General features: G+C 39.2%; 1 protein-coding gene across 2 annotated transcripts in view; it reads right to left on the reverse strand.

Moving 5' to 3' along the window:
• NALCN (sodium leak channel, non-selective) overlaps window positions 1-19,791 on the reverse strand; it is a 298,281-nt gene that overhangs the window by 248,855 nt on the left and 29,635 nt on the right. For both annotated transcript variants that reach the window (XM_049647172.1, XM_049647173.1), the window contains exon 6: window positions 14,706-14,860. In XM_049647172.1, the coding sequence (XP_049503129.1) occupies window positions 14,706-14,860 (155 nt within the window). The remainder of the gene's footprint in view (window positions 1-14,705; window positions 14,861-19,791) is intronic.

Below are 19,791 nucleotides of genomic sequence, written 5' to 3' on the forward strand. Positions count from 1 at the left end.
CATTACAAACCATAGGAAAAAATGAACTATTATAATGGAGAATTAGAAGATATGGAAGAATCAGAAAGAGATTCTAAAATAAGCATGTTTAGAATGTTTAATGAGATAAAGAAAGGGTTAGAAAGAAAATGGTAAGAACAGGGCTATGACATAAAAAGAACAGACAGATTTGGAACAGTTAAATAGAAATTCTAGATAAGCAGATCATAGATGCTGGGATAAAAAACTCCATGAGTAAGATGGGGAGCAGACTGGACACACTGAGGGAGAAAATTATACAGAGTTCAGCAAAGAAGCTAAAGAAGAAAATACACAAACAACTTTACGAGACATGTAAATACTACAAGAAGATGCACCAAGCATCTAATGGCAGGGTCCAGAGGGCAAATGCAGCAAGCAGAGAGAAGTTAGAAAGCAAGATCTACCAGCATGGAAAATGGAAGAAGCAGTTTTAACAAAGCTTTAATCAGTATTCCAGAAAATAAATAATAGAGAATGGAGAACACATATGGATTTGTAAAGATAATATCTAAAACTCTCCCAGAAAAAGGCATGAGCCTTCTATGGGAAAAAAAAAAAAAATCCTACTAGATAAAAAAAAAAATAGATCCATGCCTAGATATATTATAGTTATGACCATAACATTGCAAAGACGAACAGCAAATCTTAAAAACCATCAATGAAAAACCAGATATGTTTAAAAAAAACAAGCAACATAAAAACAAAAACATAAAAGCACTACAATTAGACTCAAAGGAGGGGTGGTCATTGGCAAAAACAGATTCCAAAATACAATGGAATGATTTTAAACTTTGAGGGGAATCTAAATACAAATTAAGAATTCTGTACTCAGTCCAAACATTACTCAAAAAAAAAAAAAAAAAAAAGATAAAGACACTCTCAGAAAAGTACCTAAGAAGCAGACATATTTGACCAGGGGGAAAAAAAAAAAAAAAGGAAGGTGGCACTCTTAATTGATGTCATTCAATACCTTTTTAACAAAAGCTAAAGTAAAAATATAATTCTCAAGCCAGCATTTTCGATGATCAGACAGAACAAAAGCATTTGTCTCAGAGGTTAGACAGATTGTATAAATGTGAGAAATGCTGAATACAAGGCAAGTGGGAGGAAATAGGACTTGTAGCAAATTAGAGTATTCATGGTTGGTTTGCTTGTACTCATACTCAAAAAAGTTTTAAAGGGATGTGTGGGCACACACACACTGGGGCATGAGTTCCTTCCTGTACCTGGCCCATAGCTCCAAAACTTACCCCGGTTAAGGATCAGCCCTTTTTTCTGACTTTACTTCACCTTCATTTATTTTATTTTAACATCTCCGTTTGGGGGAAGGAACTTGGTTACATTGACTTACATCATTTTATTTCAGGCCCTGTATGCCTGGCATAGAGTAAACGTATAACAAATATTTGTTGAGTACATTATTTATGAAAACATCTTTTTGCTATTTAAATAAGAATGTTTCCCCTATTATCTAAAAATTCTCATACTTTCATGAAAATGGGAATTTTTTCATGAAAAAAAATTTTACTTTTTCCTTATTATCTAGAAATAAATCTGATCAATAATAACCTTTGTAATACTAATTGTGGCAGTTATCTTTGTTTTAATACTGGCCACTGATATTTATTAGGCATTTGCAACTTATGTTAGTATATTTGTTTCATTCTCATTTGGTATCCTTTATCTTAGCATATTTAGTATGTGTTAGTATCTTCAGTATAATCCCGGAATCGCAAGGCCTATGCGTGTGGGAGCTGAGGGGTCCAGGAGCATAAAGGGGAAGAGAGGGAAGAGACTCCTTGTCTCCACAGTCCAGTGCCCCCTCAGGGTGGATGCCATCTTCTTTCTCACAGCCCTGTGTAGCTCAGGTTAGAAGTCCATTTTCGAGGGCCAGAGAGCTTTCTCCTCCGAGGAGGAGGCCATGCTCCTTGTCAGCACAGTTTTGCTAAGCAGGGCTCATGTATTAGAACATGCAACCTCAAGGGAGGTAGGAGTCGGCTTTCCTATGGCCTCATTGGCCTTGAGGGAAGAGCTGCATGGTGCTTCCCTACAAGACATTATTCCTTTTTGGTCCAACTGATTAGTTGGTGAGATTAATTTAATTTCACAGAATGTCAAGGGAATTATGTTCCACTGACTGCTGTTACCAGCAGAGAGAGTTTCCTTGACCGTCAACACAAGACTTCTGTGCTAGTCTGTTCACATTTGTTTCATGTGAATACCTGCCATAAGGCAGATGCCATTTAATTTCAAATGGAGAATGAACTTAAAAGGGAAGAGTTGTATCTGAATTTTATTTAAATTTTCCCTCATGAAGTTTCCACGGAATAATGATTTAAAAAGGCAATGTATCTAATATAAAATTCTCCCACATGCGATCAACCAGTCTTCAAGTATATAAGGAGCTCACTGAGAGTTAGAAAACACATCACGAGAAGCACAGGAAGCTTTGTTCCTACTCGAGGCACCTGGGATCTAATGAGCTCATTGGGAAGAAGAGGATAAAACACACGCAGACACACAGATACACACACACATACATGTACATCAGACAGAGGGAACCAAACAGAAAGAAGCATTAACTTTCACAGACCAGCTCTGTCACAGTTCAGACAGAAGGCGACAAGGGTGCTGTATGAGAAGCCACATGCACTGAGGCCTTAGAGAGGAGGAGGCATGCCAGGGAAAAGGGGAGGAAGGAATGCGAGGAAAAGGAAATGGGCTGCTGGTGTTCAGAAGAGCACAAAATACAATATGGTCTCTGTTATATATATTTTTTTACTTCAGTATCTTTGCATATCAAAAGAGAATACCTTATACTTTCTAAAATTCACTCTCACACAAAAAAAGCAGGACGATGAATTCTTAAAATCTTTTTGAGAAACACAACATTATTTATTTATTATGTTAAAAAATGTGCATACCCTTCAACCTAGAAATCGTCCTAGGAATCGATTTTAAAGAATACTGCACACACACACAAGATATATGTGTGGATGTGTGCGTGAGCATTTATTCAACACAAAATTACTTACTGTAGTCAATGACTGAGAACAGCTTAAATGTCTGTTAGCAGGGAAACAGTTAAAAGCATTTTACTAAATACCACAAAACTGATAAAGATGAAAGAAGGCAGGAAGAAAGGAAAGGAGAAAGGAAGGGAGGGATTTACATATGGCAGAATTCATTACTTTCTTTAAACCTCGTATGCTATTTGAAGTATGATTTTTATAATCTAAAAATATTTTTTATTTTTTAAATTTTTATTTATTGTTGAGACTGAGAGGGAGACAGAATCCAAAGCAGGCTCCAGACTCTGAGCTGTCAGCACAGAGCCCGACGCGGGCTTGAACCCACGGACCGTGAGATCATGATGGGAGCCAAAGTCAGATGCTTAACCAACTGAGCCACCCAGGTGTCCCTATAATCTATAAATATTTAAAATGTAACTATGAACATGCTAATTTCTTAGAAACCACTAGATATTTCCAAGGAGTATTGTCTTCTATTTATAATATGAAAAAAAATCATTTATGCCCTCAAAATCCACTTTTAAAATTCCTTCTTTCACTGTCCAATGGCAAGTCACTCCAGCAGCTGTTTTTTCTAATCCATTCAACAAGAACTCCCCAACACCTGCTAGACACCAGGCAGTGCATAATCTTCTTTCTTCCTTCCTTCCTTCCTTCCTCCCTCTTTCTTTCTTTTCTTCCTTTCATTTCTCTCTCTTTCTTTCTTTCTTTCTTTCTTTCTTTCTTTCTTTTTCTTTCTTTCTTTCTTTCTTTCTTTCTTTCTTTCTTTCTTTCTCTTTCTTTCTTTCTTTCTTTCTTTCTTTCTTTCTTTCGAGGGAAGTAGAGAAAGCAGGAGAGGGGCAGAGGAAGATAGAGCATCCCAAACAAGATCTGCATTCAGCGTGGAACAGCATGCAGGGCTCAATCCCAGGACTCTGGGATCATAACCTGAGCTGAAATCAGGAGTCTGAAGCTCAACCGCCTGAGTCCCCCAGGCGCCCCTAGTGGATATCCTTTTTAAAAATCACTCTGCATTCGCTACCTTTAGACTCCCAGTTTTCCTAATATTCTGAATAATATCTGCATATCTAATTTCAGTTTAAATAAGTTTGTGACCCTGTTTGAGAATCTAATGAATCCCAAAGACTTATTGCCTTTAGAAACCCTCAGGCAAACACTTCTACGTGCAACCTGAGGGCGTTTGCTGATGCCTGCACCCAGGGATGAAGCCCCTGTATTTGACCAAAGGTTTTCACAACTATTCTCCTTGTTGAAGCCTCATGATCTTGTCCTCTATTTAACAAAAATACAATCAGGACTTCCTTGTCCCATGACAAAGGAATTCCTTCAAAGAGCAAGTCTAGAATTGGCATAGACTCGGGTAAGCACTTGTGGTCGAATGCTGTTGCCCTAGTTCTCTCTTCTCTATGTGTTTTCATAAAAATCGATAAGTAATTCCGGGAGCAATGCTGAACACAAAGATTAATGCAGGGAAAATAAGCCTTCCGTGCTTTTCCACAAAGTATTATAAATCTCAATTACATATTTTACAAATTAGTCTTTATGGTGGCTTTTTTGCAACTGCAATAAAAATGTACATTCTGCAATAAATCACAGTTATAGATACATAATAACTTCCTATTTTCTACTCATTTGTAAAGTTTCCTTCTGACACCACATGCTGCAACATGAAATACAGTTTAACATCATTTAAACCTATGAATCAATTTTTAATAGCGTCATCAGCAAAGTTCAATTTACATCTACTGTGATTTGAGTGAAAGTAATTTTCTTTCATCTTATTTTATGGACATATTTAATATCAGATGCAATAGAAGACAAATTATAAAAGTAATAGAATGTCAATAGAAAAAAAAAACATAGGGGGAATTTTAAAGTAAAGCAAATCCTGTATTAGAACTGAAACATTAAACCTGTGTAGGTGGCTTTATGGGCAATTCCATTTCAGCAAGATATGGGGTAGTTTCGAGCACGGAACACTACCAGTGATGAAAATAACCACTGATGCTGTTTCTCATCAATATTAAATAAAACTGATTTATGACTCATGCAGGGTGCTGAGCCTGTACTGTATAGTCAATACCACCCAAAGTCAAATAAGGAAAATACCACATAGTGGATAACGGCTAAAATGTATTTCCCATTGGAAAAAAAAAATACCAGTCTCCAATTCCAATACCCATAATAGCCTTCTTTAGGAGTGACTCGGGAGTATATGAGAATCTGGCAGGTGATAGCCACCCTGCTTTAATTTACTTCATTTTCTCTGAAGGTTCATTAATATATCATCAAAAAAATGTTTCAAAGATAATAAGTCATCACCTTAAATTTATATACGTATCCCAAATTTACATCTTAACTTATGTGATGCTGATGACCTATAGTTTTCCTACCTAATATTGTAAGGAAGGCATATAAGTTTTATGATTTTATTAACAGAAAGGTCTAATAAGGTAAATGCTTCTTATGTCATATATCTAATAAAGGAATTAATTAATATGCATCTGCAAAATCACCTTAAAGAAACCTGTTGGTTAATTTGTAGTACGTAGAAAGCAAAATTAAATATCTGTATCTCAAAGGGAAAGAGAAAGTCTATTCACATATGCAGAAGAAATTAATGCACGTAGCTATAAATTACATATACTACGCCCATAAATCACAGTGTGGTCAAATTTTGAATTTTGCTCAGATCAGTGTGAACCTCATGGCCATATACCAAATAACATATTTTTGCTTGGTTTCAGTGTTCTCTCCCACATCTCTAGCCTAAATGTCTACTATCTCTTTTTGTATCAAAAGCATATTTACTGATTTTTGCTGCCATTGCTTTGAATCCTTGCCCAAATGTTGATAGCTCAATAAATTATCTTGTAAAACTGCACTGCCTCCCACGTATATTCTTTCATACTTTAATCCTTACATAAAACTCACACTTATCATGCACTGACCCTGTCACAAAGTATGCAGGAGGCTAGATGCAAAGTCAGAGACCAGCCCTGAGTGGCCCTGTTTCCAGTGGACATCACTGTCAGCCTCCTTCACCCTTGTCCCTCTGTCCCAAAGACATGGTGGTGGGAGGAGAAGGCAGCATGTCTGGTGAGTTGTTGCCCTGGAGGACATGTCCCCTCCTTTATCATCATGAGACCCTCTGATGAGCCAGCTGTCCTGACAAGCCACGGGGAATGGTGGTTACCCATGGCCAACTGCACAGCTAACTCAGAGTCTGCAGTTCCAGAACACAGGCTTTGACCTCAGCACATGGGCAGCAAGACTTGGCTCCCAACTGTGGTCTGCAGGTGACTTTGGGCGAATCAGTTCTTTCTCATCTCATTCTCCTCACTTATCAATTGGGCATAATGACACCTTATGGATTTATTGGGAGGATGAAAAACACAATGAATAGAAAATCTTTTACCTAGTGCTAGAGATACATAAGTAATTGATAAATGAGTACTTGTGATAAGTAATGACAGTAATTGCAATAATGAAGATTGTGGGCAGCTAGTCACATAAGACCACAGTGTGTGCTTTATTGTACAGAAGGCATAGGGGAAGCAGTCACCTCATGCAGTCCAGGTAGCATTAAAAGCATGTATAATTCAAATGTTTTTTTCTATTATTTTCAGAACGTTCTGTTTATAGTCTGATCTTGCTTATGGACTTCCTCTGTCTGATATAAACTGTCTCAATCAAGTTTAGTTTATCCTGGAGTTTTACAAATTTGGGCTTTTGTGTTTTGTTCTTATGATTTTGAAGGCTAATGACAACAACAAAAAATGCCTGATATCTATTTACTACCTAAATGACTTGTCAGGATGAATTTTATATGTCATTTACTGGGTTCTTCTATCATAGCTACCCAGGTTTCGGTCGCTTTGGTGCATATAAACATTGGATTATAAAGCTGGATCCCCTCAAATTTACATAATGAAAAGTTAAAATAAATAAATAAGTTAAAGTGGACAACTTCTCTTCCCTTTTGGAAGCCAGACATCATGTAAATAGTCTGATCAGAACTTCATTCCAATTATGAGAAAACATCAGATAGAACCAAACTGGGAAACATTCTACAAAATGACTGACTAGTGCTTCTGAAAAGTGTCAAGACTGTAGAGACAAAGCTGACAAATTTACAGATTAGGAGAGATTAGAGAGTTAATGACTAAGTATAATGTGGCGTCCCGGGTAGGATTTTGAGATAGAAGAAGATCATCAGTGGATCCACTATGAAAGGTAATGGGATGTGCACCATAGTTAATAGCATTGTGTTATGCTAATGTCTTAGCAGTGATAATGTAATACAGTTGTATAAGAAGTTACCATCCTGGGAACCTGGTGATGTGTCTATAGGAACTCTCTGTACTATTTTGTAACTTTTTTTTTATGTGAGTCTAAAATTAGTTCAAAGAACATTAGTTCAAAAAATTAAAGTAATAAGTAAAAATATATTTAAAAAAACGCAACAAAAAATTCTGAATGTTTTGTTTTTACCTGACTGTACAATGAATGGAGAGTTCAAACCTGAATAGATCTGTACTCATCTGCTATACCCAATTTCTTACATCTTTTGAAAGATCATGACAAGTAAATTGCCAGTTTAATGGCATTTGCTGTGATTTCCTTCCCACGTGTGATAGATTTGCTGTTGCTTTTTTCCCAACTGGCATATCACATCTGTTTGAATAGTTATCTTCTGTACCAGCATCCTACCAAAGGTGAGTGATACTAACCTTCTACTACAATATTAAGAATATAACTAAGCTTTGCAAGGTTTTTTTTTTTTTTCAGTTTTATTCTTAATGAAATACTGATCTGCAATGTAAAAAGTTTGAGGGATAAAGTAAATTTTAGTGGGAGTATGTGAGTCACAAGAAGTGAGACTCTCCCTGCTTCCGTGGGGAATTCTCTAGAACTCTGACCTTATTCACTCTGAGGCTCAGTTGCCCTCTCTGTAAAACTGTGTGGGTGAACCAAATGACTACTATCTTTTCCAGCTCAAAATTCCTCTAGTTTCATTTTCAGTGCCATTACAGAAAACCACAGTGTCTCAGATTGAATCCCCACATGTTGACAAGCATGTGGTAACACAGAGGAACAGAGAGGCTGAAGGTGGGGTGAATACTCGGAACATGGAAGCAGGGCACATTTTCTAAACAGGGTAAGCTGATGTGGTGTTTTGGTTTCACCTCTACGGTAGAGTTTTTGGGTGTCACCTGTCCCCAAACCTTTTCACCGTGTGCTGGCTCCCGACTTCCCCACACTCACTGCAATCACAAAATGTGAATGTTTGCTAAACAGATTCTGTGACCTCTAACTATGTCCTTCCAGGGGCGACTGCGTGGCTCAGTTGGTCAAGTGTTCGACTTCGGCTCAGGTCATGATCTCACAGTTTGTGGGTTTGAGCCCTGCACTGGGGCTCTGTGCTGACAGCTCGGAGCCTGGAGCTTGCTTCAGATTCTGTGTCTCCTCTCTCTCTGCCCCTCTCCTGCTTGTGCTGTCTCTGTCTCTAAAAAATAAATAAACACTAAAAAAATAAATAAATATGTCCTTCCAATAATGTATATTCCTCAATAGGTCTGGAATGTGGGGAGTATGTGATGTCTCAAGTGCCTAGGTTAACATCCTACAGATGATGTACTAGTTGAGGGTTCTAAGAATGGGCTGTAAAAAAGGGACCCAGAAATAAAGATGGAAGGTATTTGAATGGAAAAAAGGGACAGAAAAACCACCAACATTTCAGTCACCATTGGTACAGGGATTCATGGGAGGACAGAAAGTAAACCACTGAGTGCTGGGGATCATGCAGGAAATAGCATGGCTGTGGCTTCTGGCTCAGTGAGCCAAAGGATGCTTTTTTGAGGTCTATGGAAGGAGGGCCTGTTGGCACTCTGCTAAAGGACAGGGAGTGGCCCAGTCCAGGGTCACAAATTCAAATGCATAGGGATAAATAAAACTATAGGTGTAAGGTGTAATGAAACTATAGAAAATTCAATGGCCTAGGCTAAATATGGATAGGTTCCTAAAGAGGAAGCACAAAGGAAGGATATTTCTGAGAATAACAAGAGAATAATAATTGATTAATGAAGACCAAACGCCACCAAAACTTGGCCCTCTGGAATTTTGTACATTGATTAGAGAGAGATAAAATGCACGGTATCAGTTAACAGGGACATAGTGCAAGGTGAACACTAGTCTCCCCACTTGCTCTAAAATCCTGAACAATCTGAATAGCAAACTACTACAGGCAGAAGGGAGTAATATAAACCACGGCTGTGTTAATCTGAAAGCATTGTGTTCTCCCCTCTCTTATTAAAGCTGCCTTTTTTGGGGTGCCTGGGTGGCTCAGTCGGTTAAGCAACCGACTCTTGATTTCGGCTCAGGTCATGATCTCATGGTTCGTGAGATTGACCCCCATGTCAGGCTCTGCGCTGAGAGTGTGGAGCCTGGTTGGGACTCTCTGTCTCTGTCTCTGTCTCTGTCTCTGTCTGTCTCTCTCTGCCCCTCCTCTGCTCACTCATTCTCTCTCAAAATAAATAAACTTAAAAACAAGTTGCCTTTTTTTCTCAAATACCACAGAGGTGCATTCCTGTTTTGCCAATGCAGCTTTAATTTCTGGCTCACTCTGTGCTAAGTGTTCTAAGTGCTGTGTTTCAGTCCCTTCTCACATCAACGCTATAAGGGAGGTCTATCCTTTATCCCACCTTACAGATGGGGATATTGAGGCACGAAGAGGTTAATTACTTCTCCAAGGTCACCATACTAGTATGTAGTAGAGCTGTGATCCAAACCCCAGGGCCATTATATTGATTGTGAATTTTTTCTAAAGTAGATATTTTTTACTTTGTAATTCATTCTTGTTCAACTACACATATACCTCCATTACATAAGTCATATGTAGCATAAGACAATATATTTCTTATTGCTGAGTATAAGGACACTAACATCACTACACTGCCTCCCTGGATTTTCTTCTCATCTCTTCTACACAGCCATAATGTGTAATATTTATATATTCTGTAAATCCTGAAGTTGTATTAGCTTTGTTTTTACACTGAGTAGATACTAGAGACTAGGCTCACGACCTGTCATTCTTGATTGGCCCAATGTCTTCAAGAAGGATTAATGGAAAATGCAGTCTCTGAGTTCTTGTTTCTTCAATGGTAACCAAAACTAGTTTGACACGTTCTTTCTCTGAGGACTTTGTAAGCCCTGTGTCCTTGTATCCTGGACTTGAGTCCTGACGAAGTTTCAGTTCTCAACGATGGCTTCCCTTAGAACTGACTGGAGGCCCCGGGTTCCTCCCGGAGCTACACTTGTTTGAGTATTGCTTGGGAAAAAAAGAAAAAGAACTGACTTGATCATTTTTTTCTGGATGCGCATGGGATGCTTTCTTTAGCTCTGAATTCCAGCAACTTTAGTAAGAAATGCCTCAGCGTTGATTGTTCTATGATCATTTACTGCAACAGCTGTACCCTTTAAATCCACATATTTAGGTCGTCTTTTTCTGCAATTTTTAAAAATTATATCTCTTGGATTTTTTTTTTCAGTTTTACACATACCTAAATGTGCATTTTTATAGATATGGTCCTCATTCTTTTTGATAGTTCCTCATCTGTGAAATCAGTTTCAGAGGATCAGGTATTTGTCAGGCGGGAGAGAAAGGAAGTTTTTTCTAAGACAGGTGTGTGTGGGTGTATCAGTGCTGCTTCGGTCCAAGTGTTCACAACGGTGCATGAACATTTAGAACACACACTGAGCTTCTAAAAACCATCTATGCCTTGGATCATCCCAAGGTTTTCATTTAACTGGGCTGAGAGTGGTGCTTGAGAAGTGTTATGTTTTAAAAGCCTCCCCATGTCATCTTAAGGGATAGCCAGATTGGGCCCTTGTCTTCATCAACACGGAGCAGCAGCATCGGGGCCCCCCCCAGACTGAGGATCTCGTCTTCTTTATTTCTCTACTAAATGTTTGCAGGAACGAGAGCCTCCACTTTGAGATGTCACATGGAGTCCCAGAAAGTTCCCACGGTCAGCCACACACTGATGTCCTGACTCAAACAGAGAACTACTCTGCTCCTCTGGGAATATTCTTTATTTGAGAATGTCAGCATTCTGCTGGCTCTGCCTGAGATCCTCAGTTGCCAGAATCCTTTCAGGAAGTAATCTGTTAGACACCTGGTCTTCTGATGTGTGGTTTATTAGTGCCGGGTTTTTCAGAGTCCTTAAATATGGAAACTGCATTTCTACTTCTCAGTCTTCTTGATATTTGATGACTTTAGAGATGCAAGGGTGTCTTTACAATTTTACAGTTGAAGCTCTTTATAAATTTTCTACTTTAATGACTCTGGCTTTTCATGTATTTTAAAAAGTGAGTTTTTCAACATCATCAATATTAAATTTTAACGAGACATAAAGCTACTTATAAATGAAATGTTATAAATGAGTTGAAATTCAATGTATTATATGACAATCTGATTAGTAAGAAGAGGAAATGTGCTCCTTTTTAATTAATCATGCTTACTTACATATAAAGTACATTGACCAAATTTATATGCACAATAAATCACCTAATTGTTTTAAATTCAACTGCATGCAAAAAGAGATGATCATGTGTGCCTAGTAAAATAATTTCTTTTCCTCATTTTGGAGGAAAATTTTATTTTGTTTCCGTAAAACCTTTGAGATGATCTAAAATATCACAATTTGTGTATCTACAAAGATGCATAATATCAGAAAGTTAGTTAGCAATTTCAGTCCAAGGTATAGTGACCATTTTAAACTTTTTGGGTTACAGTACAAAGTCAACATTTCATTATGTAACCATTAGTCATACAGTGGTGTTGAACTCAAGCATCATTTGAGAAAAAGAAGCAAACAGACCAAATTAAGCTTGTATAGAAAAGCAAGTCATGAGGAATAATGAATACTGCCAACAAAAGCAGACAAAACCAGGGGAAAGAACAACAAGAAAACAATTTAATTCTCTATTATGGCTCTATATCCTAACACAAACATGACTGGTTACCATCAAATTCAAAAGGACATATACTTTGTTCAGTCCATTAGTAAATATTTATGGAGCTCGGCCTTGTGCCAGGCCCTGAAGGCATGGAGATGAAAAGATGTACTTCCTGTTTTCAAGGAGCTTAAATCCTTGGGAGATAAATGTGCAAATAAACAGTAAGATTATTGCCTTAGTGGAGGCCTGCTGCCCCCGGGGCAGTTCTCTCCTAGAATCAGGCTTCTGAAGCCAATACGCTCTGTGAGAAAACTTGCCTTCTCAACGAGAGTACTGCACAGTGGTTGAAGAGATTGTAAGTCACAGTGAAGAAAGCTGAATCAGCTTGACCATAATGCAGCATTCTGAGTTTAGGCACAATTGCTGCATTCAAAATGGCCAGGAAGTGATTCGATTTAGCAATATGATTCTATAGGAATAGAGATTTTTGTGCAAGGAGAGTCTAACTACTGAATGCTGGCCACCCTTCATGAAGACACGGGCACACCTAGTTAGCCCTTTAAAGAGTTAGAGGCTCTGATGAGCCCATTCTAGCTGTGCCCAAGGGGTCAGGATTCCTGGAACTCAGTCCACGCGGCTTACCCAAAATATACATCCCATCTCCCAAACCACGCCTGTGATTTCCTGCTCATCCCTGAAAGTCATCAGCATAATCTGTAAAAGTCCTTATAACCAGGGGAAGGATATAAGATTGATTCCAAAGCCAGATAAGTTGAAGAGAGTACAGCAAATCGAAATGCCTTCACATCTGCTGGCTTCTAAATTTGGTGACGTAGGAAAGTGTACCATTGGCCAAAGGGGTGAACGATTACCCATCTAAACACAATGCTGGAAATACGCTCTGAGGGCATATTAAAAACATAAGAATACAAATTTAGGAACGTTATTTGCAAAACTCACTGTTTTAAAACTACCAACTATTTGTGGCTTTCAGCCCAAGTTCACTATTATGCTCTATCTAAAGGCTGTAGCCTTGTGGTTTTTTAGTTCAGACAGCAGAAGAGTATTCCTCAATCAGTGCAAGATCTTCTACATATTCTTTCTGAAATTCCAGCACCCAGCCCAGAGTTCATTATGCCATCCCGCATAACACCATCTGTGGGCTGCTGTGATGGAACACCAGGGTGAGAGGAAGATTTATCAGCCACTTTTCCTGATGTATAAAGACTGATTGGCTGTGTCTATAGCAGTTGCAATCCAGGGTTGACAGAAGCTCACGCTCTCTTGCCTGGCCATGACACCCCGCATTGTACAGCTGCTCGCGGAGTTATGAAACCACACCAAAAGTCAGGAAGTAGATTTGGCTTCCAAAGAAGCACAACCACCACACTGTTAAACACGGAGATTCTCTTAGGTCCTGAGTAAAAGTGTCTAGAACTCTCTTAAATGCGCCTGGGCCTTGAAACTTGAAGGGAAAATTGTTGTTGTTGTTGTTGTTGTTGTTGTTGTTGTTGTTTCCAAATGATTCTGATAACAATTCCCTTACGGACTGAACGTTTGTGTTGCTTCCACCCCAAACTCATATGCTGAAGTCCAAACCCCCACTGCGATGGGATGGTGTTAGGAGATGGGGCCTTTGGAAAGTGAATTCAATTTAGATGAGATCATGAGGGTGGGGCTCTCATGATGGGATTTTTTTCCCTTACAAGAAGAGGTCAGAGAGCTTTCTCCCTCTCCCTCTTCTTCCTTTCTTCCTACTCACTGTCTCTTTCTCTCTCTCTTTCCCTATCCTCACCACCAAATAAGAATACAGCGAGAAGACACCCATGTGTGAGCCAAAGAGAGGGGCTTCACCGGAACCAACCATGAGGGCACCCTGAGCTTGGACTTCCAGGCTCCAGACTAGAGGGAAATGGAGAAATGAAGTGATGTTATTTATGCTACCCAGTCTATGGTATTTTGTCATGGCAGCCTGAGCTAAGACAAGTTCTCAAAGCATAAAATAATTGTTTAGAATGCTTAGGTTTTTGTTTGTTTGTCTCAATAATGAAACATGCACCCCTTGCATGAAATGGTAATAAATGCAATGATATAAACTAAATGGCAGATGTTAAGTACTTTCATTACTGTATACAATGGCACATTTCAGGACTTAATAGCACAAGCCACAGATAAATGTATACATTTGAGCATATCATCATTTCCCATATGTCTATTACATAGTTGATGCATATTCATTAAGTATTTCATTAGCTATCTTCCATTCCAGGATTACTTTCCAGTTTTCATGCACTTATCAATGACTACTACTTCAGTTATTTAAGACTTACCTTGCCTACTGGTTCACAGTTACAAGTGGAACAAAACCCAACCCTGCTTATCTTTCAGTCAACAAGCCCTGAACCTTGCTCAACAAATAGTTTTAAGTGCTGTAATTAGGAATCAAAATACTCTAAAATAAGGGATACTGAACCCTCTACAGACACTGATGAATATCCATATAAGCAGACTGTCTTTACAGACTGTAAGGCAGACTGTATCACAACCCAGGAAGAACATTAAAATCTGTAGTTGTGTTTCTTAAATGCTATAGCCAATCTCAACAGCAAACATCAGTTAAACAAGTATTCTCTCCATTTCATAAACATTTTAAAACAGAAACTGAAAATGTGTTTTAGTGGTAAGACAGACCTATCTCATTAAAGCCACTGTAGCCCAGCTCTTGCCTGCTAAGTCCCAGGTCTTCGAGGTCCATGCATTTAAATCCTGGGGGGCACTGGTAGCCTTCCTCCAGCTCTGGTGAGCAGTGTGTATCTGGGATAGCTAAGCTATTCCAGGTTACATTTCTGTGAACAAATTATGAAAAGGTTAGCCAATTTGGACAATTGTAAATGTTGATTAAAATGAATAATGTAATCACCCTTCACTATTAGCTGTTGTATAGGGAGCCAGACGTAAGATTCATGATTCATGAAGGGTGTTCATAGCATTAATGACATAATGAGACATTCTCAAATGATCCCTGATTTGTCCTCACAATAGCTCTATATAAGAATACTATTACTATTATTGTTTTGGTCATTAAGGACCAAGACCCAGATAAGCAAAGGAAAGAATTCTGCTGTAAATTTTCAAGGAATGTTAACCTGCTTGGGGCTTCCTTGTTGTTCACCAAATACTTACCCTACTGTGGGCACAAATTTTACTTGCCTACTTCTAACCAAACAGTAAATGATGACGATCATAGGATGTCATCCTATGAGTCGCATAAATGACACTCAGTCTTCTTCTGTGTTGGCAGATGTGCAGTTGAGAAAGGAATCCAGACAAATAACGTGGGATTGAAGAAACCAATGGAATGGTGTTGGAAAGAGAGAGATTATAGGGTGATTTAGTGATAGCTCCAGGAACATGAAGGTCTTTTAGGTGGATGGTAATACATCCCTGTTTCATTGTTCTGGAGGGCAAGGTGGAGATTAAATTGATGTATGAGGATTTAGATAAGTAATAGCTTTCTTGGGAGCAAGTATGGGTCATCGCTGGAATGGTGATTGTGGAATCTCATTCTGGGCTGACCTTTAAAATGGGCCCTGAATAGCTGCTCTCTGAGACAATTCACATGGCTTGTGCGCCCTGGCCAAAGTTTAGGCTAGACGATTTCACAAGCCTTCTAAATCCATGATTTTATTACAAGTCATTTCCCACTACCTCGATGTTTGTAAGCATTTCCTAAGTGGGGATGGACCTCAGGACAGTCTTAGCCCTCAGCTTACAGCCAAATTGAGGCAGATGTTTTGGGTCATATTTCTTCTTTAATACCTTCTTATATTCAATTGGCTGCTTCCTTCCCTGTGTATAATGCGTTTTCTCTAGAGTCTGACACTCAACGCTCTGCAATCCCTTCCCTGCTTGAGGCCACTGTGCACACACACAATTCACAGGTTTGCACATACATACCTGAGGCCTGCTGACACCTCACCAGCTCTGTCTCAGTTGTAAACAAAGCTCTAAAATCCTCACCTGCATTTCAGACACCCCAAGTGCATTCCTTCAGGATTCTATTAGCTGCCAGGAGATAATCTGTCCACTGTCAGGGAATAAGTGTTGAAATAATTGTGCCCTCTGGTATATGGTATGGGCTCCTTTGGACCCCACACAGAAAACCCAAGGGAAAGTTCTCATTGTGGAAATTACTACTTGGTTATGTCTGAGAGATATGATTTTGGGTAGACATATCACTTACTTCACCCTATTTCATATTTTTATATGTAGACCAAATATTCATCTTTGCTTAAGTCTGACCTGACTATGTTTCTGATGTGGACACCACACATTAGAGCTAAGTGTTTAAGGGGACTTAAGTTTCAGAGTAGGTTTTCTGGGTCTGATCCCAAGGTCTCCCAATTATTAGTTGTGTGACTTGAATAAAGTTCTAAATGTTTCTAAGCTCAGTTTTTTCATCTGTCAGCTAGGGAGAGTAGCCATAATTAAAAGCAAAGCCTGTGTGAAGGTTAAGTAAACCAAGGAATTCATTCAACTTAGCACCTAGCATGTCACAATAAATAAATGTTCAACAATAATAATAATGTTCAATAAATGCTTATTATAAATATTTAGTAATCATTACAATAATAAAATGTAGCAAACAAAACATACGTAAAAACATAATAAAGATTTGTCAAAAGAGGGGCGCCTGGGTGGCTCAGTTGGCTAAGCGTCCGACTTCAGCTCAGGTCATGATCTCGCGGTTCGTGAGTTCGTGCCCCGCGTTGGGCTCTGTGCTGACTAGCTCAGAGCCTGGAGCCTGTTTCAGATTCTGTGTCTCCCTCTCTCTCTCTGACCCTCCCCCATTCATGCTCTGTCTCTCTCTGTCTCAAAAGTAAATAAACGTTAAAAGACTTGTCAAAAGAACAGAAGGAATTCAGGCACGTGATACTGACAGCACTGGGCAGCTGAAAGAAACTGCATAGATCACTTAATTCCTAACTTAAGGAAGGTTAAGGTGAAGTTCAGAGAGGGAAGCCCATCGAAATTAATAATTTACCTATCTGTGCCTCAGTTTCTTCCTCAGGAGATGGCAGGGAGATGCCTATCTCACAGGGCTGTGGCAAAAATGTAATGACTTAGTCTGTAAGGTACTTAAAACAGGTACTTGGTAGACAGTAAGTGTTAGCTGTTCTCGATTGCTATTGATAGCCTGATTGGATTGGACAAGATTAGACTGGAACCCTAGTCTTGTTGTGTGCTGCCTCAGTTTCCATATTTGTAAAATGGGGATAGCATTCACACCAACTGGTGGGAGCGTCTTATGTTTCAACGAGCTAATATTCAACTCCCAGAATAGCACTGGGAATCAGTTACTCACCCAATAACTGTTAACTATTACTGATTTATAAGTATTAGAGCAGTTTTCTCCTTTTGTATTCCATTTATTTTTTTCTTTCATATTAACACTGATTCTCATTTCAAGCACAACCCTCACCAGCCCAGATATTATGTTGAAATCTTTTGGCTTCAGAGGCAGCAGATCTGAAACACATTATTTTTGCCAACATCAAGCTATTAGCAAATGCTTGTTAGAGTCACATTTATTAGATGATTAATTGCCCTGGAACTCATGTATCTAAAACCACATGATAATTACTCTTTTTAAAAGTGGAAATAAACATTGGGAGTTTCAGAATGTATAGTTGTTTCATTGTCACCGTTAGCAAGAATCTTCTAAGTTTTATTTTTATTTGTTAACGTTAATTATTTCCTTGTTCATTTTCTATCAGATATTCATGATACAAAAAGAGGCTTTCTGGAATTAGGGAGGGTAGAATTCTTGCTACAACCAGCCAAACTCTAAATATAGACAATGAGTCTTCCAGTCCTAATAAATATTCACTCATGCTTAAGTGGGTTTCAAGACCTGCATTTCTTATTCACAGTTGGATTTCTTGAAAAAAAATTATCAATTTCTAAGCCCCCTAATTTAATTTTTTAGCCTCTTTTGCATGATCCCGAATCCACTAGACTTGCTCTTGTTTATTTCCATGTGTCACATCCAGCTGGACCATTTTCAGTTTCTCTCTCCTGCGGCTTCTGATAGCACTGCACATACTTGTTTGATGGTGGGCAGAACAACGTCCCCCTCAAGGTGTGCACATTCTTATGTCCGGAACACGTGAATATGTTAGGAACATGGCAAATGGAATTAAGGTTACAGATGTGAACAAGGCTAAAAAGCTTGAATTTGGGTCATTATCCTGGATTATCTGGGTGAGCCTGACCTAATCACACGAGTCCTTAAAAAGAGAAAACCTTTCCCAGTTGTGGTTGGGGGGGGAGGGAGGGAGAGAGAGAGAGAGAGAGAGAGAGAGAGAGAGAGATGCAACAGTTGCTGACTTGGACGATGCTAGTTTTGTCCCTGTCTCTCAGGTCATTCTCCTTCTGGAACTGGCCCTCAGTTCTGAGTTGCTCTGAGCTCGGTCTTTGGCCTCCTCTCTTTTTTTATGATAGTCTCTCCCTGTGCAGACAAATCCATTCTCATAGTTGCAGTTCTCTCATCCTAGGTGTCTTTTAGACTCTCAGAGTTACATGTCCAACTACCTATTAGATGTCTCCACCTGGCTACGCCCCAAGTGCCTCCAACTCTACTCCCCTTACTGAGCCCAGACTCCTTTGCCAACATTCCTTCATGACAAGCAGCACCATGAGACCTTCATCCACAGTGCTGAGCAAGCTTGAGAGTCCGCAATCTCCTTGATATCTACTTTTCCTTTAACTCCCATAACTAATCATCATGTGGCCCTAAATATCTGCCAAAATATCTTTTGAGCTCATTCAACTCTCACCGTCTTCACCTCTACCTGCATCACCATCTAGTGCCCGAACTGGTCATCCTGCAGCACTCTTAACCCTTCCAATCCGTTAGCCACAGAACATACAGACAGGCTTTTCATAATCTTGGTCTTACCTGAAGCCTGTCCATGGCAAATCTCATCTATAAGATCCAAAGGATCTGGCTTCTCCCCTTTCAAATGGCCCAGTACCCAACATGGTGGTCTTATCTCAGCTCTTGGTGTGCTCCTTCTACTTTAGGACTTTTTCCTCTGCTTGGAAACCTCTCCTCCCATCTCTGCTTGGTTAACCCATTTTTCACTTTTTAGGCCCCAGCCTGAATGTCACTTTCTCAGGGGAGCCTCTTCAAGTCCCTCAGGCTGGGTTAGGCTTCTCTGCTATAATTTCTCAAAGTACCCACACTTTTCATTTCTGGCACTTGGGAAGTGTGTAATTCATGTTTGAGTGGTCAGCTGTTCATTGGGTGTCTCCCAAACTTGACTGTTCCCCAGTATAACCTCCAAGTCCACACAGTTCCTGACATATAGTCTGATGGTTAAATTTATGAGTGAATTTGGCTACACTATGGTGCCCAGTTGTTTGGTCAAACACCGTCTAGAGGTTGCTGTGAAGGTATTTTTTAAGATGCAATTAACATTTAAATCAGTAGACTCTGAGTAGAGCAGATTATCCAACATAATATGGGTGGGCCTCATCTAATCAGTTAAAGGCCTTACGGAAAAATACTGAGATCCTCTGAAAAGAATTCAGCCTCCAAACTACTTTTGTACTCAATACTGCAACAACAGCTCATTCTGAAATTTCCAGCTTGCTGGCTTGCTCTGAAATGTTGGTCTTGCTAGTCGCCATAATCACATATGCCAATTCTTTAAAATAAATCTCATTGCTTCCTATATAAACATCCTATTGGTTCTATTTCTCTGAAGAATCT

Source organism: Panthera uncia (genome assembly GCF_023721935.1).
Source record: "Panthera uncia isolate 11264 chromosome A1 unlocalized genomic scaffold, Puncia_PCG_1.0 HiC_scaffold_16, whole genome shotgun sequence".
NCBI classification, from domain to species: domain Eukaryota; kingdom Metazoa; phylum Chordata; class Mammalia; order Carnivora; family Felidae; genus Panthera; species Panthera uncia.